General features: G+C 34.7%; 1 protein-coding gene across 1 annotated transcript; it reads left to right on the forward strand.

Annotated features, from left to right (window-relative positions):
* The first annotated feature begins 1,127 nt into the window (after window positions 1–1,127).
* On the forward strand, window positions 1,128–21,158 carry LOC148674930 (uncharacterized). Its single transcript, XM_088623462.1, has 10 exons — window positions 1,128–2,048; window positions 2,198–2,306; window positions 2,726–2,980; window positions 9,738–9,975; window positions 10,633–10,757; window positions 12,504–12,691; window positions 13,358–13,466; window positions 14,078–14,245; window positions 14,346–14,484; window positions 16,380–21,158. Exons 1-10 carry the CDS (start codon window positions 1,540–1,542, stop codon window positions 16,514–16,516), a joined length of 1,977 nt encoding a protein of 658 aa, XP_088479588.1. The 5' UTR covers window positions 1,128–1,539; the 3' UTR covers window positions 16,517–21,158.
* The last annotated feature ends 5,198 nt before the right edge of the window (window positions 21,159–26,356 follow it).

Here is a 26,356-nt window from a genome sequence, read left to right on the forward strand (position 1 = left end):
TGAATCAGTGCTGATTTGAAACACAGATGTCAGTATAGAAATTATACCAAATAGAGATGACATTTGACCTTTTAAGAGCCAAATGCAAATGAGTAAATATGCCCCAAATAGAAAACTTAGATTCATTTGCTCATGATTAAGCAAAAACTACAAAAGACAGTGTTCTTCCAGATCCTCGCTTAGGAACTGCTGGTGTAGAGAATAAAATAAACCATGTTAATGATGAGGAATGACAGAAAATAAATTGGATTTTATAAGGAGCTGTAAATAGCTACAGTACTACAAGACTTCGTAATACCTTTTTTTGTACAGTATGTACTTTTACTTTTTTAATTGAAGACTCCATAATGACAAATCAAAGGTGCTACAATTGTAGAAACCTAGTTGAGTCTCTAACTAAATAGCTGATGCTCATTTATGTTCTTATCAGTTTAATAAAAGTGTATACAGTATACTGCAAGGCCTGTGTCTAAGATGTCTCATGACTTCAGTACAGCAGTGAATTCTGTTCAGTTAGCACAAGTCATTTAGCAATGGGTTGTGCATTATTAATAATCCCACTTTAGATAGAATATCAGAAAGATCAATTTGTCTCAGTTTCAGTTATTTTATTTGATCTATCCCTGGTGTTTTTAATCTGTATTAAGGTATGAGATATTTTGACTGGCACTCTATGCATTAAAATGGTGATTAAACTAAGATGTAAGACACTCTAAAAATGTTCTACTCAGGGACTTGGAGTGAAGGCAAAGGTGTGATCACTGGATAACATTTGGAAGATGTACTCTTTAAAAATACAAAAAACAAAAACAAAAAAAATGTAAGGAAAAATATACAAAATGAGCGTTTCGACAGTGGAGTCAGTGGATTGCCAGTCTTCATTGCAAGTGCTCTTTAAAAACATACGAATGACAGTTATGACAATATCGTTTCTAATAAATAGGGCGTTTAGAATATAGTAGCATTTTGTGATAGCCTACACGCTGAGACGCTGAAAGTGGTCGATAAACCAGTTTCTAGAATTTGCACACTGATAGTCATTTTTATTATACTGTTATTGTTCTCTCTTCAGAATCAATATTGCCTATATGTTTCGGTCCTATATTCGGCGGAGGATGTTACCTTCTTTACCAGATGGTAAAAACACCGCACCCATTTCAGATGCTCGTTGTTGAAGTAGATTTTATGCACCTAGGTAGTCCAAAGCATAGTTCTTTCCCACGTACCCGGTTCTTTTCAGCAGCATTTGCGAATGCAAGGATAAGGTAGATCCGTTCAGGTTTTCACCTCTGAAAACGGAAGGCAACGGGACCTGGGGGAGAAAGCACACGGCAGATCGTTCAAAGTGAGGATGAGACGCCAAAGTCTGTGGTTACATTTTAGGACCGGAGATTATTTATTGCGTTTTCATTTTAGAACTTGAAGCTTCTAGGATCCTCTCAAACGTGTTGTTGGCTTTTGAAGATAATGCGATTTAAACTTACTTGTCACATTCATAAACCTTTTCAATCAAGTTCTTTTTAAGCGTCCAGTTATTCAATGGAGCAAGTGTATTTGGAGGACGATAACTCAACTTTGTGGAGCACGGTGATAGATGGTCTCCCTTTCTGCATTGACTGGAAGGATGATGTGGAAGGTGCCGTCTGCCATCTCGCCAATATTTTCTTAGTTTTGGGTTTCATGGGAGGAAGCGGGTTCTATGGGCTTCTTTACTTGTTTTTCTTTGTGGCACTTGGTTTTCTCTGCTCGTCGATTTGGGCATGGTTAGATGCGTGTGCAGCAGATACTTTTTCGTGGAATTTCAGCCTTTTTGTGATCTGTCTGCTTCAAATCGTCCACGTAGCATATCGTCTCCGGAGTGTCACCTTTGATAAAGACTTACAAGATCTTTATGGTTTTATGTTCAAAAAACTGGGGGTTTCCCTTACCGCTTATGGGAAGATAGTTTCTTGCTCCGAAGGACAGATCCACACTATCGAAAAAGACCATTGCTATGCAATGGAAGGCAAAACGGCAATTGAGAAACTTTCCATTCTTTTGTCTGGAAGGTAGGTTAGAAATGTAGATTTTCGTTCACCTTAAATTAATACAGTTAAGCGTGTGTCTCTCTTGTACTTTATATTAATCTTAATGCGTGTACCATTTTAGTTATACCCATACAGTTCTTATAATGTAACCGGTATTTTTGTTTTGGCAGAATCCAGGTAACGGTTAACGGTGAGTTTTTACACTATATTTACCCCTACCAGTTCCTTGATTCACCAGAATGGGATTCTCTCAGGCCATCAGAAGAGGGGATGTTTCAGGTAACTGTTTCAAGAATGTTCCATGAATGTTAGAGTGCATTAATTTCAAATTTACTTAACTGAAACTGACGAAAGGTATTCGTGAAGCTGATGCATCCCGGTTTGCACACCTCTGTAATCAGACTGACCAGACTTGCTAAAATTATAAGACTGATAAACGCAAAATAGGTATATCACTGTTAAAGTAAACTATTTTATCGACATATTCAACAGTTCCGGTGTTTTTTTACGGTGTTTTCAGTGTTGGATGTTTTTTTTGCGAATAGTTCTTTCTTAGGGCTAAAACTGAATTGACTTTCATTTGAATATGAACGTTTATGTTTCACTTTTAAACTTTTCAAATGTCGTAATGTTAATTGTTGCAGTTCAACTTGATTTCCAGAAACGGGAAATGTTACTGAAATGTTTTTCCTCCACAGGTTACACTGACAGCCGACACTCATTGTCGATATGTAGGCTGGAGGCGTAAAAAACTTTATTTACTGTTTGCAAAGAACCGTTATATCGCCAAAGTGTTCTCCCTCCTGGTCAGGAATGACATAGCAGATAAACTCTACTCACTCAGCGACAAGGCCTATGACAGCAATGGATTTCGATATGATCTCAGATTACCCAATTTCTGTCACGTGGTTGTCCCGGATTTAGAAAAGAGAGGCATCCAAGAACCAGAGCAGTAGAGTTAATCTGATCCTCGTCGAAAGGAACTCTGCTGATCAGCACAGTCGGATAATTTTATTGATGGTCGGTTTCTCATCAGTTGCCTTTCTAGTCATTTTTACTCCGGGAAAGTGCTGACTTTTTAATTATGAACTGTATGCAGCACAAATAAACAATACTACAAAGCGTTGTACTACATATGTATCTCTATCGTCTGAAAGTAACTATTACAATACATTCAGAATTATATTTTATTTTGAAAATTAATTTTCAATGAAGTGTTGGCCTGATTTCTTGATATCCACAGTAGATCCTTGTTTAAACACTGCCTTTCAAAGGTTTTAATTCACTTCTACTGATGTTCCATTTTGTTTAATTGAAAATGATGTATACACTTTTTTACATTATTTTTTTCAATTTGATTGCTCACACTGAATACTTTTATAGGTAAATGTCAGGACAAACTGCACATACAGTATTGATTGCATACGTATTCACCCTTTTGCTATGACAAATTTAAATTAGATCAGTTGCATATAATTACTTTGAGAAGTCACATACTGGTTTCTGTGATTAGCATTCATTGTGCTAAGGATGCATTATGTTGCGGGGCTCTTCAGGAGGGACTGTGATGTTTGTCAAGATCAAAAAGAAAATGAATAGAGTAAAGAACAGGGAGATTTTAGAGGAAAACCTGCTTCAGTCTGCAAAAAAAAACTGCAACTGGCATGAAATTTAACCTTTCAGCTGCACAGTGACTCGCAAACTCTGTGGCAAGATTTGAAGATTGCCGTTCATCAATGATCCACAACCAAACTGACAGAGCTCAAGCACATTTTTCAAAGAAGAATAGGGAAAATTGCACCACCCTGGTATACAAAGTCACAAGTCAATTACATTATCAAAATACGTCATCAAATGTCTCAGATCTGCCAATAAATTGTGACTATAATTGTGCTATAATATCCGAACCACTGGTCTATCCAGCTTAGTTTTTCCACAGAAGAACACCATAGTGTTATTGATCATTATTTGACTTGAGCATAAGAATATGTCTTTGGCCTTTAAATTTGTACTGAAATATCTCAGGGGAACAGGGGTTGACTTTTAAAATGAAAGATTAAATAAATTTAAAATGGTTTCAATTTGAAATTCTTACAGTACTTGCAATATAACATGTCTGACCTAAACATATGAAATTTGAAATACTGAAATAGTGATACTCAAGGAAAGTCTTATAGTGTAGCAAATTCCTTTAAATCTTGTTTTCTATGCCTAAAATTGATGTGGAGATGTCAAAGTTTTGTGTACGTTTAAAGCAGTTCATTTGAAATTTGCTGTTGTAAATATAGAGTTATAGTATTTTATAATTGCAGTCATTGCTTTCTTTAAACACATTGATATTTATCCTTCTTTTAATACATTTTCATAATCACAATAAAGCCTTATACAATTCCACTGTTTGTTTATGTGCTACAAGTATATTTCAGAGTTGATCATTACAGCTCAGTCCAATATACTATATATACTATATACTCAAGTCATTCTTATGTGGTGATATTGAATAAGTGTAATCCTAAATTGTCCCTTCATGCCTGTGAGAGATGTAATGTACTGTATGGGGAAGTTAACATGTAGAAAATGTAGGTGATATTTTGAAAGTTGACCTGTGTCTTGGTCAGTGAAATTACTGTTTATTACCCACTGGTAGAAGTAGAGGTCAAAACTTTTGTAATAAATGTATATTATTTACATACTCTAAATAAAAAATCAAAATAAACACTTTGTACTTGGATCAGGAAAGATGTATTTATTGTAGTGTAGAGTAAAATACATTTTATTAAGAATTTTGCCTTTTGATTGACTGCAGTAATCTAAATTACATGCAACGCTGTCATAAAATACAAAATGATTTGCACAGGGTCTAATAATGAAAAGCACATGTCTTAAGCTAGTTCGAATGCAGGGTAGCTTTCATGATGAGTCATAGACACTTTTACCAGTATTGGCCTATTTATATCTCGGCTGGAATGGTGTTGGAGCATTCCTGTTAGCAGACGAAAATACATACTTAATTCATAACAAGCCTGTTTAAACCCATTTAAAAGCATGTACAGATGATCGAATCAAAGTGTAACTACTACAAACTGATAAACTGTAAAGCATCAAATGAGATAAGACGAACTGTAATGTTTAGCATGACATTGATATCCATGATTTGTGTACTGCTTCATGTTAAGTCTTAAATCATACACGTAAAGAAGTAATCAGCGTAGGTGGCAAATAACTATTATGTTTTAACTTTTTTTAACATGCCTACTCATTCTTTGACTGAAAGCAAAATTAGGTCAAAGCTTTGAATTTTGGACTGAAAGTATATTGTTGTAAATGGATCTGCAGTAAATTTGTTCTTCATTGTAGTGAGTCATTTTCTCCCTTAAATTTCAAAATGTTCTCTTTTTTTCCAACTGTTTTTGCATATAATGTTAATGTACTGTAAGGATTCTGTTGTAAATAGAATAATTACAATACAGTAAACAAAATGTGATTGTTTTTGATTAACAATTGAATGTAGTGAAGTGCCTTGTAATTTTCCCATAATAGTTTCTGCAGTATATTAAGCTTCAAGGTGATGTTAAACCATTATTGTTGTTGTTGTTGTTGTTGTTGTTGGTGGTGGTGGTGGTGGTGGTAGTTGTTTCTTCTGTGTTAAGGGAAAAAAATGAAATTGTTTATTTTATGATTATACCCTTCCAGAAATGTTTTTTTTTCAAAATCCTAATAAATGTTTGCTATTTTTAAGTTGCATGCACGTTGAACTTGTCTTTCATACAAGAGGTGTAAAGTAATATATAAGAGCATGTTTTATATGAAACACGTTGCGAATTCAGGTGCTTACAAGCAAAAACACATATTTACTCCTTTCCTCTCTCTCTGGCCTGCATTAACCATTTCACAATTATATTAGAGACTGTGCAAAATAAGATTTTGTGGAGTAGTGAACAATGTTCTGCTTATTAGACATTTTCAAAAAATGCTGGTGAAGTATTTGCATAAATAATAGAGCAAACGTTCCTGATCTTACAGTCTCACCTAAAATGGAAAAAAACCCATCATATTAGACTGTAAAACACAATATAATTTGGGGGTTCTTAATATAATTAACAATTTGCCTTGCAGCATTCCATATGATTTATTTGATGCACTGTATGCTAAGAACTATGCTTCAGAGTACTAAAATGTTTGGCAGTTTCAAATTGTGATAATTTTTTTTTCATACTTCTGCCTTAATTTAAGGACACTTATTTTAAATTATTTTTTCTTTGTTTTTGCGAGTATACATTTTTCTGTGATGGGTCTCTAAAACAATTTTCTTTAGACATAACACTGACTCGTGGCTGATAACTAACATCCAGTCGACAAGACGCAGACATGAAGTAAAACTCATAATGTTGATTGTTATTCTTGCCGTTTCCCTTTAATGTCAGCACTTCCCTGATCAACATTTGAGTACAGTCTGTAAAATACACTGACAAGGGATCTGAGATTACCTGTCACCTTAAAGCGCTGTCCAGGGTGCTGAACGCACCTTGCATATTGTCAAGTCAGCTGTAAGGACTGTAATTTTTTTTTAAAGACTACTGTAGCCTTACAGGAAAAAGCATACCCAGTGGAAACGATTAAATTTGCTGTCATTCACTCCATTCCAAATTGTAAACAGAGACTATTGTTTGAATAGTTTCTCAAAACCATCCCGTTGTAAAATTAATCCGATAAGGAAGTCACGGTGTTTTGCGTCGAAATTTAGCTATGTTAGCTATGAAGTCATCTTTTACTATGAAGACTTCCATATGCCGCGATTTTCATCCATGGCTTACTTACTTGTTTTCAAAGACTCAAGATAACAAAAATATCAAGGTGGCCTTCGATCTTGGTCGCGAAAATATGATTGCTAAAAAAGTTAAATAATAATATTTATAAATTCTCCTGTAGTTTGCTTTGTCTCCCCCTGGTGGCGTTCCTGCACTATGCACACTCGGAATGTCTGGGCGGCGGAGACGGCTGTTCCCTCGCTCCTTGCCCATTTTAGTAAAAGACTGTCAGCAGCAGAGGTGGAATGCGAAGATCACATTGTGCAGCCCTGCTTCATACGGGTTTACAGTTACAGTTCTACCTTCTTTTTTGTTAGGTTTCTTTTCTTTATTGATTATTATAGCTTGTATTTTCTTGTGCAGTTTACCGAGAGGTGTTTACAAGAGACGGTAAGTGCATATAGCAAGATTTCAGTCCATAGATTTTCGAACTGGAATTTGACAGCTCCCTGTTAAAGTAGATATATTTGGTATTATTAAAATCAGACAAAAAAAAAATCAGCATTCGGGGAAGGTTCGTGTAAGGTGAGTTTCCGTGTCACATGTCTCTTAACGTTTGTTGTGATATTTTTATTCCATTAATAATATTGCTGGTCGCACCATCACACATTTTTTAATTTGGACGAAAAAGAAAGTTGGTGGAAGGAAGCATGGTGACGAGCTGTTAGTGAAGAAACATAATAACCTTAACTTGTAACAGTGTCTGGCATGCATTTATATTTTAGGTTTTATATTGCAATTGTATCTTTTACATACTAACTTAATGTCGTTTGGACCTTTACTCTCAGTAGCATTTTGTGCAATTTAGGTTGGATGGCATTTCTTGCAAAAAAGCACAACATACTACTTTGTAAACAAACTTACTCGTATTTTCGAGGCACACTAAATCATGTTTAAAGAATACAGGCAAATTACTGACCTGGAACTACCAGGTCTCTGCTATAGGTACTAGTAACCGCAGAGTTAGATTCTGAAGCATATTTTAACTTTGACCTTCATGAAGCAGAAGTTACGGTAGCATTGAATAATTATTATTTATATACTGATGTTTTAAAATATCTTTAAAAGACCGAATAATAAAATTAATTTAAGGAATGTTTGTAAGTTATACTCGTGTTTTGCGAATATAATTGCATTACGTGTACTTCTATATTTTACGTTTGTAATGTTGTATCATTTTGAATAAGAACAAAGAGTAGTGTTTACTACTCCTCTTAAATTCTTACAATAACAATAACGGTGTCAGGTTATACACTGGAAGTTCAGCAAACACTGTATACGTATAAGAAAATAAACCAAATTAAGTCACATGATCATGTGGAGAAAATTTCTTTAAAAAAAGATTAAACAATATATTTTAACAAAGTTAAGGTCTACATAGTTACAAAGTCAACTTTTAGTTCTTAATAGATTTCAATAAAACAGCTGGGTTTCCCTCTTAAATCCTTCAGAAATTAACAAGTAGGTATTACGAAATACCAGTTTGACCTATTTGTTAATTTAACAATATATTTGTAACAATCTAGGCATCTACTTCCAGTATTTTCTAAATATTTAATGTGTACTGAAAGATTTGACTTGATCAAGAACTGACATGTCTTTTAACATTACTATACTGTTACTGATACAGACAATAAATAGACCTGGTAACATAGCACAATATGTAATATGGTTGAGAGTGAGATTGTTCCTCTGTACGTACATCATCCAAGTGAACACCCAAGCACATGTTACAAGGATAAAAATCGTGATTAATTTTTATATATAATATTTGTATATCACATTTGATTTTTTATCTAGGTAATATTCATGACTTCTAATGCCTTGCCAGTGTCAGATTGTATTTAAGATCTAAAGCTTGTTAAGTTTTTTTCTAGATACCTGGATTATTATCTTAACAAAAAATTAATTATGTGAAAGTGAAATGACATGATAATTAATTAAGACGGTAATTAAATTAACGGTTATTAAGTTTTGGTTACATTATTATCATCACCAACAAATTACAAATGTTTAAAAAATAACTTTGGTGTTTATATTTTTATTAAATAGCGTTTTTTCCCCATTATTAGAGTAATTTAGTAAAAATAAAATTTTCTTTCTTTGAGTTTTTTAGAGAGATGACAATAGAAAACAGTGCAAGAAAGAAAATATTGTAGGAAGATAATATTTTATAAATACAGTTTTACTTACACAATATAGTCTTCTTTCATCTGTTTATAAGAAACTCATAACTCCTTTAAAAAACCATTGGCTTACAGAAAATATATAAATGTTTTTTTTCCTTTCATTAATGTAATAACATTTAAATTTTAAACACAACACTCCAAATATTCACTGAAAATGATTAATCAAAGCTTAAAATAAGATTTAAAAAAAAAAAAGATTTCCTCTTGATTTACAGCCTTTACCCAAGGCTAATCCCACCTAGTATTCACTGAAAAGGATAATGCTGATGTAATGATTGAGAAGGGGCAGATACAAGATAAATATGTTTGGATTTTCAGGTACTAGCTCTATAATTTGCTTGTACATTTATGTGTATGAAATAATTACGTAAGAAAGGTTACACATGAAAGGTGGTCTTTTGGTTCATCTAACATTGTATCCTAGTAGCTAGCTGATCTGAACATGTCAGGTTATCTTGTTCCAGGCTCCCACACCCTGATGTTCATTAAAATAAATACCATTGGATATTGATCATTTTGAATTGGAATGTTATATAAAAATGAAACAATTATAGCTTAAAGTATTTTTGTGGTACAAAAGACATACTCAGAGTACATCATATGACAGAATACACACTGAACCATAGCCCTTTACTCTGTTGCAGTTATTTAGTAAATAACAGCTAAATGGTAATTGTTTTTCTCTTTCAATTTCTTTTTCCTATTTTAGTTAGAGTTCCAGAATGGCAGCTTCCACAGAAACAACCAAATACTTTTTGACTACATTACCTATGGATTATAGCACAATAGTAAGTGGCGGAAGTGCAGAGCAAAATGTGACCTCTTGTGAAGACTGGAAAGAAGTCCACCACTTTGTGTTCCACATGGCTAATCTCTGTTTCGCCGTCGGCCTTATTATCCCAACTACGTTCAACCTGCATATGATATTTTTGCGCACCATGCTGATAATAGGTATGTAAACAAACTTAGTTGTTGGTGCCGGTTTTTATTGACAGCATAAGCATTTCAGTAGCTCTCAAATACAGTGTCTCTTGAATTTTGAAGCAGCCTGATTCATATCCATAAAGGTTTTTGCTCTTCTTTGCTTATTTTAACATTTGTTTTTAAAAGCATTTTTCCTCTGAAAGCACAGCAAAGAGGATAAGAAGTGTGTCTGTGCCTTGCTTTGCTCTATAATCCATTTCCATCAGCTCTCACGTTCTCCCCCTTGTGGCTGAAATGCCAAAAATATAAAATTGACTAAGAACAGGGTAAGTTAGATCTTTCACACAGGGCATGAATCAAGTAAACTCTTATATCAAATAAACGTGGATATCAAATATCCATTAATTGTTACTGTAAGGGAATGGCATGGAAGTAGACTACAGTCTGCTTCAGTTCAACTTTGTTAAATACACTAATGACATAAAAAAAATCATAGCACTAATGACATTATTAAATACAATGCTTTCATTTACTCTGCCTAGAAAGTATTAAACTTTAATAGCAAGTTAAAAGGCATCATTAAAGAGATTTTCAACACTGGCTAGACAGAAAAAAATGGCTTAAATACTGTCTGTTTTTTGCCTAATGAATGGGGCTTGTAATTCTTATGCTGATATTTTTCAGGATGTGCACTTTTTATTGCCTGGGCAACCCTGTACAGATGTGCCTTGGATATCATGATTTGGAATTCTGTGTTCCTTGTTATGAATTTCATGCATTTCCTTTACCTCTTATACAAAAGAAGACCTGTAAGTGCATATTTCCTAAACATGGTGTGGACTTAGTGTTCAAATAGTAATAGATTTTCTATCTTTTCTTGTTTATATGTTTTTGTATTTGGTAGTGGTCTGTTAGTATTTTTTGCAAAACAAAAATAAATGCTAGGTTTCTTTTCAAATAAATTCAGAACATACCAGAGGAGTTATGTTTTAATTTAGGTGGAAATTAATATAATTATATTTATGTATCTAAATTAATTGCATTTGGTTTTTATATGTGATCACTAACATAAATGCAAATATTTGCACTTATGCAACATAAAAATAAGGTGGAAAACACCCTATGTTATCTTTGTGTAGACACAGAGATTCACCCTGGTGTCCTTCAAGGTTTCATAACCTATTTCTATGGGGAAACTTGCTGTTGACATACAGTATAAGTTTTAAATTCTGCAAAATAGGCAACATACTTATGTTATTCTCAATGTCATGAAAATGCAGCCCACAGCTCGGTTTAAGTCCAACTATTAAATGTTCGGTAATGTATAATGAAGATATCTATTTGCATGTGACTAGTTAACATGTCTAAATAAATAGAAGGTAAAGTCCATAAAGGAGTCATCGGCCCAGAGCTCTTCCTAGTGCCCATGGCAATTGACTTTACTGGGTGGAACGCCAGTCCATCGCAGGGATTACCCCCATCAATGCTGGTCCCCCCTTGCACAGCTGGGTGGACTGGAGAAACTGCGAGAAATTACATTTCTCGTGGGTACAATGAGAAATGTCCGCAACAGAGCTTGAGCCAACCTGTCAGTTATGAGTCCAAAATCTTATCACCAATAAGTACTGTGGTTAGGTAACTTCCATATTTGAGGTACAATGATTTGTCAGATCAGAGCTTACTCTGGACCATGTGATATTAAGAAAACAGAGAAGTGGCTACCCACTGCATGAGACACTGAGCAAATGTTATTCCCCATTCATACAGCTGAGTAAAGTACCTTACGTAAGGTACACCAGCAGTGTCTGCAGCAAAGGCTCAAGCAGCCCACTAGCCATTAGTCCAGAAACTTTTCTACTACACTGCAGTAAACACTTCAATGAGTTTCTTTCATACATTTTTGGTTGAGTGCTTATTCTGAATAATATGCCGTATATATTTCTAATACATTAATTGGGGGAAAAAAACTAAACTCCCTGTCCATCCTAGATATTTCAGATTTCCTAGGTTAATAATCAGAGTAACATTTATGGTGGTCTGTGAAAGATATCTTCCACATATATACATAAGTGACTGTGAAATTGGCTATTTGGATTTGGAACATTGAATGTTATATTTTCTTCAGAAAGCTGAACTTCTGAATGTCCCCTATCAACAAACCATACAAAATTAAATTCAATACCAATGACTTAATTTTTTACAGAATTATAACTGGCTTAATTCATTACAGCTTGTAACTCCTACCCTTGGTTCAGTAAATTATGCTGAAAAGTACCGTTTGGATTTGTGCACTCTTCAGATGGTGTTTACATATACATATTTATTAATAACTATAATCTGTGGTGCTTTTACACTTTCATTGATGCAAATATTCTGAAGCCATTGAAAAAAAGTGTTCTGGTAAGCAGTTAATTCTTTTATAACTGCTTAATAATTCTTAAATAGTATTATTTCAGTGTACTTTTTTGTGTTTACTTTTTTTAAATTTAAAAATGAACTGTTACAGGATCATTTATAAGCTTAGTGTGTTTGCTTGTTTTGTCCTTTTTCTACAGATAAAAATTGACAGGGAGCTGAAGTCTGTCTACAAAAGAATGTTCGAGCCCCTTCATGTACGTGAGGATATGTTCCAGAGGTTGACCGGTCAGTTTTGTACCATCCAGTCTCTGAAGAAGGGACAGGCATATGCTGCTGAGGATAAGACATCTGTTGATGACAGGCTGAGCATCCTGCTCAAGGGAAAGTATGAACACTTTTGTTCCATTTACCTCAGAAATCTGTATTGACCAATGTTATCTCGGGGACTGAACTCAGGGCAATTGAAACCTAAGAGCTCCACAAATACATACAGTAGGAACAGATATTTTTTATAATTAAAAAAATACATCCAATCCCTGTGGTGCTGTCTGCGTGGAGTTTGTATGTTCTCCCTGTGTTCGCATGGGTTTCTTCCCACACTCAAAAGACATACAGTACTCATAGGTTAATTGATTTCTGGGAAAACTGGCCCTGGTGTGAGTGTGAGTGCGTTCGTGTTTGTCTGTCTTGTAATGGACTGGCTTCCCGGCCAGGGTGTAGCATACTTTGCACCCCGGATAGACCTTCCTAGATAGGATGAATAACACAGCATTTTTCATTATTATTAAACTTCTTACATTTCTAGTTTTTCACAGAGTCTGATAAAACATTTAGAAATAGATGAAAATATCAACACAAAATTTGACAAAAGCTTAATATAAGTGTATGATGGGTAACAGTGCAGAGTCCTTTCTATCAAATACAGGATATGTTATATTTCCAAACATCTAAATGGTTTCCTCTACATTTACAGAGAACCAATTTGGAATAATGTTGCTGGTTTTAGTTTTTTCCTGGCTTATGTTTAATGTAACCTTATTTCTTATATTAGAATGAAGGTGTCGTATCGTGGGCATTTTCTTCATAATATTTACACCAATGCCTTCATTGACTCTCCAGAGTTCAGGTCAACCCAGATGAACAGAGGTGAAAAATTTCAGGTAAATTCAACTTTTTGAATTGATCTAAAGTTGTGGTTTTTTTTAACCTGTAAATGTATATGTTATCTAGTAGTACATTATTCAGAGTTTTTATGAAGCTGATGTTATTCAGCATAATTTATATTTAGGCAACATTTAACATTGTTTATACTGCTGTAATAAAAGGCTTTTCATATAGATAACTAATACGAACATAATATCAGTTAAGATAATAATTTTCTGCCACCTGACTAAAATGTAAAGTTCTCACTTTTCTGTTTGTGGCAGTTTTCTGTTTAAAAGAATTAATCATGTTATTGTAAAGAATTTTGGATTCCAAAACCATATGTTTAACTTAGATATTTAATTTTATTCTTTGAGAACACTTTCTATCTCATATGTTATTTAATAAAATATAATTAACATTTTTATTAGAAATTTTTAACATTATGAAAGAGAAGAGTGTGTCAAATTGAAGCATGGACCCCTTTAAAACAGAGGGCTTTCTTTAGAACAGCCCTCAAGAATATATTTGCCAAGATTGCTTTAAGTCTTTGGCCCTGATTTTTAGTAAGAGAAGACGCAAATTTCCTAGATATTTCTGTGAGACGTGGTTATTCATATCTTCACAGGTAACTATTACTGCTGAGGAAAATTGCAAGTTCTTGTGCTGGTCAAGAGAACGCTTGACATATTTCCTGGAATCTGAACCTTTCTTAAATGAAGTGTTTCGATATCTCATTGGGAAAGATATTACAAATAAGCTGTACTCACTGAATGATCCCACGCTGAATGATAAGGTACGGCTTTATATAACCATGGACTGACACAACGAAAGGATGTATTTTTGGTAAAGGTAGTCCAATGGCAGTTCATGCTTTGATTTTGGTTCCTTTGCAGACAGCTAAAAAAATTGACCGCCAACCAAGCCTGTGCTCCCAGCTGTCCATGATGCAGATGAGGAACAGCATGGCCAGCACAAGTGAAACTGATGATGTGTTAAACCAGTTCCTTCGCGGCTCAACAGCATCTTCGCTTCGTAAGTACAGGGAAAAGCACATTCATGCACATTCTGCTTTGTATGTTGTTTTTTAAACAAAATTAAGATTACAGCACATAATGTACTAAAATGGGGGCAGTGTTTCTATTCTGTTAGTCATTCCAGTCTTGTTTGTGACCTTCCTTGAGCTGGTTTAAATTTTTTGTTTTAACAAAAACACATTCAAGTCACACATTAACAATGAAAGTAAAGAAACATGAAAGTAAAGAAACTGGTGAGACAGTATTTTAAAAATCCATTAAAGCAGGAAGGTTTTGAAGCTGATGTAAGACTTGGTTCTACAGAAATAAAACTGAAAAATGTACTTACCGGGAGTAAAGGTCAAAATAAGAGTTTATCCTTAAATATTAAGAAAATAATTTCAACTAAAAATAGTGCATGAAAAATATTCACTCTCTCAGCTTGTTCTCAGTATTTCCTTACCATCTTCTGTATTAACTGCAGTTACAATTAGAATCATTAAATAATATTTTTCCGTAACATGAAATTATATCTTTTACCTATCGGGAATGCTGGCTTCTCTTCTTTGAATTTTGTTCCATTTGTAAATGCATATAGTATTGCAAACAACACTCAAATTATTGGGTTTACCATTAGCCAAGGCTGCTACTTTGAGTTTCATATCACATTTCAGTTGGATTCAGGTTAAATGATTCAAGTCAGATGTCAATTGCTTTCCTTGATTAGACATTTTTTGCAACTCTGTATGCTCTAAACCATTGTCATTTTGAATTTTGGCTCTTAGAACAGATTATTCTATTACAACAGAATTATTATGTTTGCTGTAAACTCTCAAGTTATACTATAATTCAGCCTTTCCCCTTCTATGTATCCTTCAATGAACGAAACATTTTTAGTCTTTGAAGAGATGTCAGGCCTACAGCATGATAAAACTGATACCATGATTGTCAGTAAGCTGTTTTTGAAAGCAATTAAGTTAATGGTATCAAAGAACATGCTAGGTTTGTGCATATTTCTGGTGTACTGTATATTATTTATCTCACTGTTTGTATGTATTTTATCTGATCTTTTGTGATGCCTGATGCACCTATCAACTAACATGAGCATTGTATAGAAATGTTTGAATACTCCTGCCACTCTTGGTATGGATCAGTGGACATATTTTGCCACTAGGGCATATTTAGCATGTCCTGCTTTGAATGTGGAGGCAGTAGTGGGTACGTTTTTGGACTCATAGGTGAGAGGCTATGGGGGCATCTCCCCTCTGCAGACAGTGCTATTGTACACTTGATGAGGTACAGTACTTCACTTCAGTTGCTCCAGTCCACCCTGCTATATTAGCATTGATGGGAGATGGTAACAGTGATGGATCACTTTCCCATCCAGGAGGATGGAGTCATGAAACCAGGGTCTCTTTGGCCTGATGAGCTGATGTATCTGACATGGACTTTATCTTTACTTTTACTGTGAAAGTTCACTGATTTTTTACTTGAGGAAATTATATCAGGAACAATTACAATTCAGGACAGCTGAGGCTGTTTGAACTTGCCTGCTGTTATCCCTCCCAAACTTTTGCCATAGACTCTCTTTGTTTTAGGAAACATATACTGCGGATATGCTATCGCAAAATGGGAAACAAGAATAGAAGCTTGCTTTCATTAAAATTATGCTCATTATTCCTTGCACATTAAATTACATTCTATCTATGGACACTCAATTCAGTTTCAGTTTAAGCGAGTAAGCGTTAAATAACTGGAATCTCCTGTCTTGTTACAGTTTCTAGTTTTGTTTGCTTTATGCCTGGATCTTATGAAATGAGCCAGTGAAGGTTCAACATACAGTAATATATTTAGTAAATGGTTAATACCTTTTTCCACTACCAAAGTCAATTCGCCTTCATCCCTCTTTTTCAGACAAGTCCCCTCACACAAGGCCTGGAAAAATGAATCCAATTGAAGAAGCTATTGAAGATGATGTCTTTGAGCCTGCTACTCCAGTCAGACGCTCACCCCCAAGACATGGCAATGAGACCTCTGCTGAAGAGGTTTAGTAGGTGTAAATCAGAAATTCAGCTGATGATAACCTTATGGAAGTTTACTGTGGTATTTAGTTCTATTTTCAGTTAACTATTTTCCAAAGGTTTATTATGCCTTTACTTCCCATTTATCTTGTTTTGGTGTTGTTTTCTTTGGTTATCAAGCTTTTGCGTTCTAGGTTTTGGCATACTTTCAGCAGGATTTAAACTGGCTTTAATAAACTTCACTTTTTTATTGTGATACACCACTGTAAACTTTTATTAAGGTAAGATCTGTGTTGTACATTTTCTCCTATCATAAAGGTCTAGGTCTTTGTTATCACATCTAAAAAATGGATGCAATTTTTGAGTGACATATACGGCAATGTGTAAAACTGAATAATCCCAATATTAAAGTTTAGTGTATGTATGATAGATACCCACTTTTATATCTAGATTTAAGTCCAGGTATGTATGGCAGAGTTCCCCTATAGCTATTCAGTGCATTGCTGAGTGATTGAATAGCAGATGGGAAACTCTGAATGAGGAATTCTTAAATACACTTAGAAAATAATTGAAAAAAGTGAAATAAAAAGTATTACAAAATATTTTAAAAATCACATAGCACTCTTTGACAGGTAGTTTGTAATAAAACAGCCCTGATCTCAGAGGAGAACTCTAGAAGGAGTATTACTCAGGCCTAATCAATAGTGCCAAAGTATGGATCACAGTGGTATTCATGGGAATTACCAATTTCTTTCCTATGAGCTAGATAAATACATTTATTTTTTAATAGAGAAGAAAATTAAAATGTAATTTCCATCATATTGCACTATATATACTATATGAATTAATTTATATTTGTTCTTTATTTTTTCAGTAATAAAACTGCAGCATTTACTCTAATGGTTATATGAAAAAGAAATTATATGACAAGCAAGTCAAAAATATATCATGAGATCTTACAAAATCCTTGTTTATGTGTATGTTTACAAATACACAAACACATACATACTGATGTTTTGGAGATTGTATAATTATATTACCGTACTTTCCGCCTTAGAAAACATGTAATGCTGTAGTCTACAGTAAGTTCAACAGCCATAGACTGGTGTGATTCTAGTTTAACATATCATAACATAGAATTACAAATTTTCCAACAATTTTCTCAGACTACAAAAGCTATTCTTGACTTTTTTGTTTAAAGCCTTCAGATAATTATTCTAAGTCTGGAATTTTTCTGAAATTCACTGAAAAAAGGAGGCGTAAAGTTTCAGGCCTCTTTGAGAATATAGTATACTATATATTGTGTTGTGTGAAAATGTGTGTCTGTGTATCTCAGATATTAATAATACAATTTTTTGTATCTTTTCAAATACTATTTCTACCTAATTGGCTTCCAAATGACCAGTAGAAGCACCTACATGTACATTATGTGGGCGATTTACATCAACTGTGCAAAACGTACTGTAAATAATGGGGAAGAGTCCTGCTTCTAAAAATAGTAAATAAGCTCAGCTTGCATCTTGTATACATTTTATAATGTTTCTAAACCAACCACCTCAGATAATGTGGGATACATATGATTACCATCATAGCCTCATTATGTCATAAAAGTACACTCAAACAGTATACTAAGATAACACATGTGAATTATTTGACCTCAAGTTCACATTTCTATTAACACCCTTTCTTAGTTACTGAAGTGAAAACAAATTCAAACGCAGCAAAAGCTTCTACTGGAGTTATTAGGAAAACCTGAAGGATCACATTGTTTGCATTTTTTGTCCTCAAATCAGTTTTTAATATTCAAACCATACATAAATAAATATGACCATACTGGTTTGAGAGTGAACATTGTGACAAATACAATGCTGTCAGTGAACACCAGGTGTAAAATGTGCAATTTAGACACTGTAAAGACAAAATAAAAATAAGACTAAAAGCCAAACAACTTAAAAGAACTTACTAAAAATACAGAAATCAATATTTTTTTGTCTAAGTAAGGTTTACAGTCTGCATACAACTGGCTTAGTTTAAATTATTGCTTTTGTAATAACAATTTTGGACCCCTTAGCGCACAAGGTGTTTTTCAGAGATACAGGACCACACAATTCTCCAGTTGGCATGGAACCCATGAATTATGTATAAGGGAATGTACTGTATGTAGTAATGATTAGGTGGCTACATTTGAATACTTCTTATGTAGAAGAAATGGAAAAACAGCATTACAAATACTTTGCTTTTTATGAAGCATTGTAATGGACTAATAAGACAACAACTTTGTTAACAGGAAAGTACATTTATCAGTCTGAATTTTTGCACTCAATAAGAATTAAGAAGATAGAGAAGAAGATTAATTTAATTAGGTCTGAGGATGTCATCATCTGTCCCGCAGGATGGTGACATTTTAATAGACGAAATTAGTTTTTTTGTTCTTGACCTATTTTTTTGGAATAGGCAAAAGCCAATGGCGGAGAATAAACAAAATTAGAACTGGGTAAAAGGTGCCTTATTGATTACATATAGTCCCTTGCAAAAGTATACTGACTTGTCTCAAGTCCTGTTTTGTAAAATTTAAAATGACGCAAAACACACATATTGTATTCAAAAACTCAAACTGAAGACTTCTATGTATAAGAAAATTTGCAAACTAAAGAAAAGAAACTGAAACATGTTGTTTACCTTAGTATTCAGACCCATAAACTCAATATTTGATGGATGCAACTTTGGCAGCACTTATAGGCACATGTGTTTTCGCTATATGGCTACCAACATTGGACACTGGCTTGTTGCAATTTTTGCTAGATTTGTTCAGGCTCTCTCAAGTTGCTTGGGGATCGATTATAGACAGGAGTTTCTTTCCACAGATTCTCAATAGGATTTAAGTCGGGACTTTGACTGGGCCACTCAGGGACATTCACTTTCCTATTAGCAAGCCACTCCAGTGTACAGTAGCTTGGCTTTGTGCTTCATTATCCCGCTGAAGTTTTGTCCCAGTTTTAGGTCTGAAGCAGGTTCTCCTCTAAGATTTGCTACTATTTTGCTCAATCTATGTTTCCATCATTCTCGATAAACCAGAACATCAGTATAATCCTGCTTGACAATAGGGATGGTTCTGACTCAATGATGCCCTGTCTAGGGTATGTCAGATTTAACTTTGCATTTAGACCAAAAGTTTTCAGTGTTATTTTTTCTGTACACAGGACCTTTTGCCAAATACTTGCAGCATCAGTTAGGTGTTTTGTTGTAATTCCACGCAGGATTTGACATGTTATTTTTACACATCTATACAAGCCCTGTTGCGGAGGGTTTGGGGTATTTCTGACCCTTGGACATTTTCTCTCATCTCTGCCTATGAACTCTGTAACTCTTTCAAAGTTGCTCTTGGCCTCAAAGTGGCAATCCTAACCAGTGTCCTCTTGCCAACTGCTTCATTTGGAGGGACAGCCTGATCTAGGCAGTGTCTGGGTGCCTTCCACTTTAAAATGTTCTAAATCGCCAAGCTCATAGAGGCATTAAGAGTCTCATTATCCCTGAGCTGTTTTGACAGATTCTCTGTCTTCATGGTTAAATCTTTGTTTGAAATTCACCACTTTACATAGATAGTAATTTTGTACAACATAATTAATTTAGGTTTGCCAGAGGAAATGGTTTACATACAGTACTTATGCAATTAGAATTTTTCTTTTATATTGTCTACAGTGTTTACTTAATTTTACATTTGTTTGCTTTGAATGTGTGGACTATGTTGTGTATATATACATCCATCAAATTTCTAACCATTTTATCCAGTACAGGGTCACGGAGAAGCCAGAGCTTATCCCAGCAAGCAAAGGGTGCACAGGGCAGACACAGAAACAAACACAGACACACATTCACACCAGGGCCAATTTTCCCTGAAGCCAATTAACCTCCCAGTATGTCTTTGGACTGTGGGATGAAACCTATATGAATGAGAGTATAACACACAAACTCTGGTTGTGTATATAACAAATACTGATTTCTTCTTCAAAGTGTCATGTCCGCAAGCTGCAAGGGTCTGAATACTTTTTCAAGGTTCAAATTTAAATGTGAATTGAAAAAGAATAAACTCTTTGTAAATCATACTTCCATTAAATATATTTTGTCTCTGAAAGTTAAATACATTAATATTACATAATATGGTAACACTTTAAAGATTATTCCTAGTTTGATTTATAATATTAAAATTGCAGTAATGGGTGCTAGGATCAAAACCTAGCAATTAACTTTAAAATACCCTTATTTTGTTTTACTCTTTGCTGTGTGTAATGTATTTATGTGTGACAGTGGTATTAATTAAAATCCTAAAATGAAAATATGCCATAATATTGTATAATTAGACTTCTTTCATTTTAATGTTCTATGTTAATTTTTGTTACTGCTACCATCAAATAAAAGGATAAAGACATAAGGCATTGTAGATGGAAAATTCCACAAAATTACCATTCATTATATGGTCAAGGTTTGATGTAAATTGCAGCCAAATAGACCAAAAAAAAAAAGATTGAGAAAAAGTGATGGTTTTATGGTTTTACACTTTATGTTACTTGTATACCATTTTTTTCACTAGAAACACAAATGAAAAATTAAACTGTTATATTGATGAAAATGTGCACTGTAAAACACTGTTTTTAATAAAACAAGTCAAATTGAATGTATTCGTTTTTTACACCCATTGATATATTGTACTGAAAATGATATAAAATTTTACAAACTTTCATTTTATTGTGGCTTCTTACAATTACATGATAATTATCTATTTTAAAAACCACAAATAACACAATTAGATAAAGTCTTTGAATTTGGTGACTAGTCCTAAGGACTACTTGTGTTTTTTTGGGGATCCTAGTTCACAGTTTTTTTATGATTCCTCGGTATCTCTCCACATATTGTCAGGACCTCAAGACAAATAAAAGGGCATTTAATTGCTGTAAATATCAAACATGTTAGCATAGCTTGCATTTGCATAGTATCTATTTCTTAATCTTTTCAAAGACAATTTGTTTAATCCACCACCAGCCACAGGAGCCATTTTGTGCCATCATCTCACTGTTATGAGGGATTAGAGGAGTTTTAAAATAGAAGGGAAAATTTAGAAAAGCTAGATTAATCCTGAATTGGTATTCAAGCAGGACACTCTAGTCTGTAAAACAGAGCTCTGAGATCTTTAGCAGCCACTATAAGAACATACTGTATCTCACACCTCTTCTGAAACTGGACTAATGCAGGCCCTGATCTGAAACTTTTGGTCCATAGGAAAGTGTGCCACCTATTGGTTCATCAGTACCACTTCTAACAGCAATGTGATTTTACCCCAGTACTACCTGGGCCTGGATTTTTCTATCTTCAGAGATCAAGTTTTATTGTAATATGATTATAAGATTATAAGTTTCACATTTATTTACACCCCTGTAGTAAGTACTTTGTAAATCTTCCTCTGGCATGGATTACATTGAAAAGAACCTGTAGTGTACTATAACATTCTGGTACTTCAGAAGTGGGCGTTTTGGCCATTTTTGTAGGCAGAATTGCTCTAGGGCTCAGGAAGTATTGGTTTCCATTTGTAAACTACTTTCTTGATTTCAAAACTTTTTTTTTATTGGGATGTGGTCTGGAGATTGAGATGTACAGTAGAAAACTTACATTCTGTGTGCAGCTAACAAGTCTTAGTTGAGCTGGCTATAACTTGCTTACTTTGAATCAGAAAAGTAATCAGGTTATTCTGAAATCATAATTTCACTTTAAATAACACATGTGCTAAGCAATTTATAGCAGCCTGATTTCCAACATTGTTTGTAAAGCATCCATTCATCCAGTTTCTAACCACTTTATCCAATACACTGTTGTGGGGCAGCCGGAGCCTGTCCCAGCAAGCAATGGGCGCAAGCTGCTTTACACCCTGTGAACGTTATATGTACTCAAACCAGGGCCAATTTTCCCAGAAGCCAAATTTGACTGTGGCAGGAACCCCATGCAGACACAGTGTGACATACAAAGTCCACACACCTCAGGTTCAGAATTGAACACGGGGCCCCACCTCGTGAGGCAGCAATGTTAACCACTGTGCAATCCCTTCATATTTACAATGGCCCCCCTTAGAAAAGCCAGACCAGTATTAAAGTGATTTTAGTGGAGCAGTAGATGGAGTGAAGCATAATTGTTACAAACCAATTTTTATAACTGTATTCTGTATTAAATAAAGTTTATATTTTTTCTGGGAACACTGAACTCATCTCGTGACATTTTTTCCTGAGTGCAGATCAGATAATATCTTTCCCATTAGAAGTATAATTAGAAAGACTCTTATTTTCTGCAAAAAGCATGATGTTCTGAAGGAAAAAAAGGCTCATCTTCAGTCTCTGATTGTTGGGTAACTTGCCCAAAGGTAATGTGAAATACGTCAGGGTCCATATGTCGTATGAAAAGAGCAGCACACCAGATATTGCTTTTTCTATGTTATTTACTGCATGACAAGGTGGCAGGAGAGACAAGAAAATTAAAGTCTGTTGATACAAAAAGCACAAGTGATGAAGGATTCACAGATTCTCACAGATTTTACACAGAAGATAAAGTAGTGTCAAACAACTGACTTTAGTAACTTATGTGTCCCCCTTTATCTTTGAGAGACTCCTAATTGGTCATACCTGGCATTCTGCAGTATCCCTCAATCAAAACCGATTTTATGGCAGCTACCATTAAGCGTGTTTCATCTTTGCAGGCTAAATCCAAACTTTTGGAAGTAGGTCACTTAGCCCAGAAACCTACCAGGTAAAGTCCGTTACAAATTGTATAAACTGGGAAATGCACACAAGTGGCTTGCTGGAACTGAATACATTGTAGGCCATGAGCTGTATTCTCATGATGATTGCTGAAAGCCAGCAAAGCTGCCTTACTGTAAAGAAAAAAAGTTTTCTTTTATTCACAGTGTATAATTGTAATTATAATTAATTTTATAATTGTATAATGTGTTAAAGATAAAACTTACAATTTATTCCCTCCTCCTCTTTTATCATCCATAACCCTATCCCCAACTGTAAGTTCTAGAGCAAAACACTTTTCTTTTCACTGTCCTTAAAAAGACTCACCAGTTCTGGCCACAGGAAATCCACCAGAATTTCCTACAAATATCCAATGGCACTGCAGGAGCTTTTTCCAGCTTAAAGGACCTCATGCTTTTTCTAGCTTTTCCAATGTAAAATTTCTTTAAAGACTCTCATCCACTTTTACCCTCGTTATCAACTCCCTCAACACGTTTTCCACTAACGTGTCTTAACTAAATTCTTAACTGCATAGAAATCTTTATAAATGCCTTCCATTGTCTAAAGCATTTATTTTGTTATATTCACTTCGAAACCTTCTTGTCTATGAAGACCTCATCCCTTTCTTAAGAAAGAAATGGGAGCACTCTTCTCCCTGTTCTAACTTTTCCCTACTTAAAAACTTTCATTTCCCTCTTTCTTCATACACATTCCTTAGTGCCTTTTTCACATCTTCTATTTCTTCTCCCAAGTGGTGCAGCATATAGTTTAAATGCAACCTCTTTTCTAACTCTTTTATCCTTCATTGCTCCTTTGCCTTCTTTTTACCCACTTATTAAATTTCTGTAAATCAAATCCTTCATCATCTGCCAGTCCTTGTATTTTTCTCTAAAAATTACTCACTAATTCATCTTCTAAAAGCTCAGTATTTATTCCAGTATCCACTCCCAATCTTAAATAAGGAATGTAACAGGAATCAAACTACTCTTGCACATTCCAAGAATCTACCAAAAATCAAATCTATGCTTTGTAGCTTGTAGCTTGTTTCTCGTTAGCTTTTACCCGGGTAAATCATTTCTCCATTGGTCACACTATACTTAAGGAATCCTGTAAACTAAAATCTTTTAAAATACTTTTTAAAAGCATCATAGACATAGCCCATCTGTTTCTCCCCAATACAAAGGATTCAGGAGACAACTAAAACTCCCACAAACTGTCCTTCCCCTACCTAGTACGGCTCAACTATTCAAACACTTTACAAAACCCTCTCCATCACCTCTGAAAGTCCATAAACATTAATAAAATTCACATCCTCACCAAAATAGGCCCTATTAAGTTGTAAGGATCTTCCACTTTTTAGCACTATACGCTGTTTTATCATCACTCCTTTACTTTTAACTTATACAGCAACCCCATCTTCTCTATTTTCATTGGAACCACTCCAAAAGGAGGGTACCTTCACCCACAACCTTTCCTAACCCTTTCCTAATGGGTTTTGTAAGGATGGTCACAGACTTGTAAAGACAGCACATCTACATCTATTCCCTCCAAACAAGTCAACATTAATCTGCAATGACAGACCCCCTCTCACATTTAGCACTGCATTAGTGAGAGCCATAAATAAACATAAAGCAGCCATTTTCTACATTTCTACAAAAGATCTTCACATTCACTTCAGCAGTGTCCACTCCCCTCCATCTTCTTCTAAAGCACTTTTCCTCCCCTTCACTCTCTTCCTCCTCTAGGTTTTCCAGTGATGAGCAAATTCCCAACTCTGGGCATCTAACAGTATGAGGTGATACTCCCTCCTCCTCCACTAAATCTCCATCTCCCAGAATGCTTCCTTTTACCTTCCATTCCCCCACACACTTTCCCAGCAGGCTCTTTTATCAACACCCATTACTTCCTCCTCTAATGAAGAAGTTGGCTCTACCAAAGTCACTAGGTTATAATCTTCTGACTCCAGTAAATGATCAATTAAAAAATTTTCTCTTCCTTTCTCTCTTTCTGACCTCTTATCCAAAGGCAATAGTTCTCTCCAACATAAACACGTCCATCCTACTCTGCCTCACATCCTCTTCACTGCTCTCCTCTTCCACACATTCATCTACCACACCTTTAACCTCTTCTTTCTCCAGTCTTACTTCCTGATTTTTTTTAATTTCTTTATCCACATCTATCTGTTTTCTTTTCTCTACTTTTACCATAACATTTTGCACTTCGCTCCACTTAACTTTTTTTGCAGATGCTTTTAGACAATTTCTAAACGTGTGGTCTCTTCAGGTGATGCTCTATTTTTTGGGCAGTTCTCAATCTCATGATCCAGCACCAGACATTTTCAAAGCACTTTAGTACAAGCCACAACCAGATGGCCCATTTCTCCACCTGCAGAAGTCCATAACCTTTTTGACACACATGCAATTTAACCACCACTGTCCATGATCCAGTTCATATATCATCTTCATCAATAACCCATACTAGTTCATTCAAAACCACACAATCATCTTTTCAACCACTTAGATCTTCCTGTATCTTCCTAACAAGTTCATTGTGCATCTTAACCATGACCATTTAAATAGCATTTTTTGAAAGATGTGTTAGTGCAAACTTTTTCCTGAAAATTCTGTTTACCATCTTAAAACGTACTGTATATCCCATTGCTTTCCCAGTAGCAAACCTATTAAACCCTTTACATCTTCCAAATGAATCCCTAATTCCTTTTGTAAATTCTTTCTACAAAAATCCTAACTGCTTTATACTTAATACAGATTCTTTCTCACTTTATTTTAAGGAAAACCTCACAGCTGTGCCTCCTTCATCCTAGTTTAGTTAACATCTTTAATGAATCAAATGCTTAATCATAAGTATACAGTGCCTTGCGAAAGTATTCGGCCCCCTTGAACTTTTCAACCTTTTGCCACATTTCAGGCTTCAAACATAAAGATATAAATTTTTTATTTTATGTGAAGAATCACCAACAAGTGGGACACAATTGTGAAGTGGAACGAAATCTATTGGATTTTTGAAACTTTTTTAACTAATAAAAAAATGAAAAGTGGGGCGTGCAAAATTATTCGGCCCCTTTACTTTCAGT

Source organism: Lepisosteus platostomus, chromosome 3 (genome assembly GCF_059453375.1).
Source record: "Lepisosteus platostomus isolate fLepPlt1 chromosome 3, fLepPlt1.hap1, whole genome shotgun sequence".
Lineage (NCBI taxonomy): Eukaryota > Metazoa > Chordata > Actinopteri > Semionotiformes > Lepisosteidae > Lepisosteus > Lepisosteus platostomus.

Excerpts from the sequence above, each read along its gene's own strand:
- LOC148674930 (XM_088623462.1), top strand. The coding sequence starts at position 1,540 with ATGGAGCAAGTGTATTTGGAGGACGATAACTCAACTTTGTGGAGCACG. Across the intron at positions 12,692-13,357 it reads AGCATCCTGCTCAAGGGAAA|AATGAAGGTGTCGTATCGTG; the intron begins GTATGAACACTT and ends TTCTTATATTAG. Across the intron at positions 13,467-14,077 it reads ACAGAGGTGAAAAATTTCAG|GTAACTATTACTGCTGAGGA; the intron begins GTAAATTCAACT and ends ATATCTTCACAG.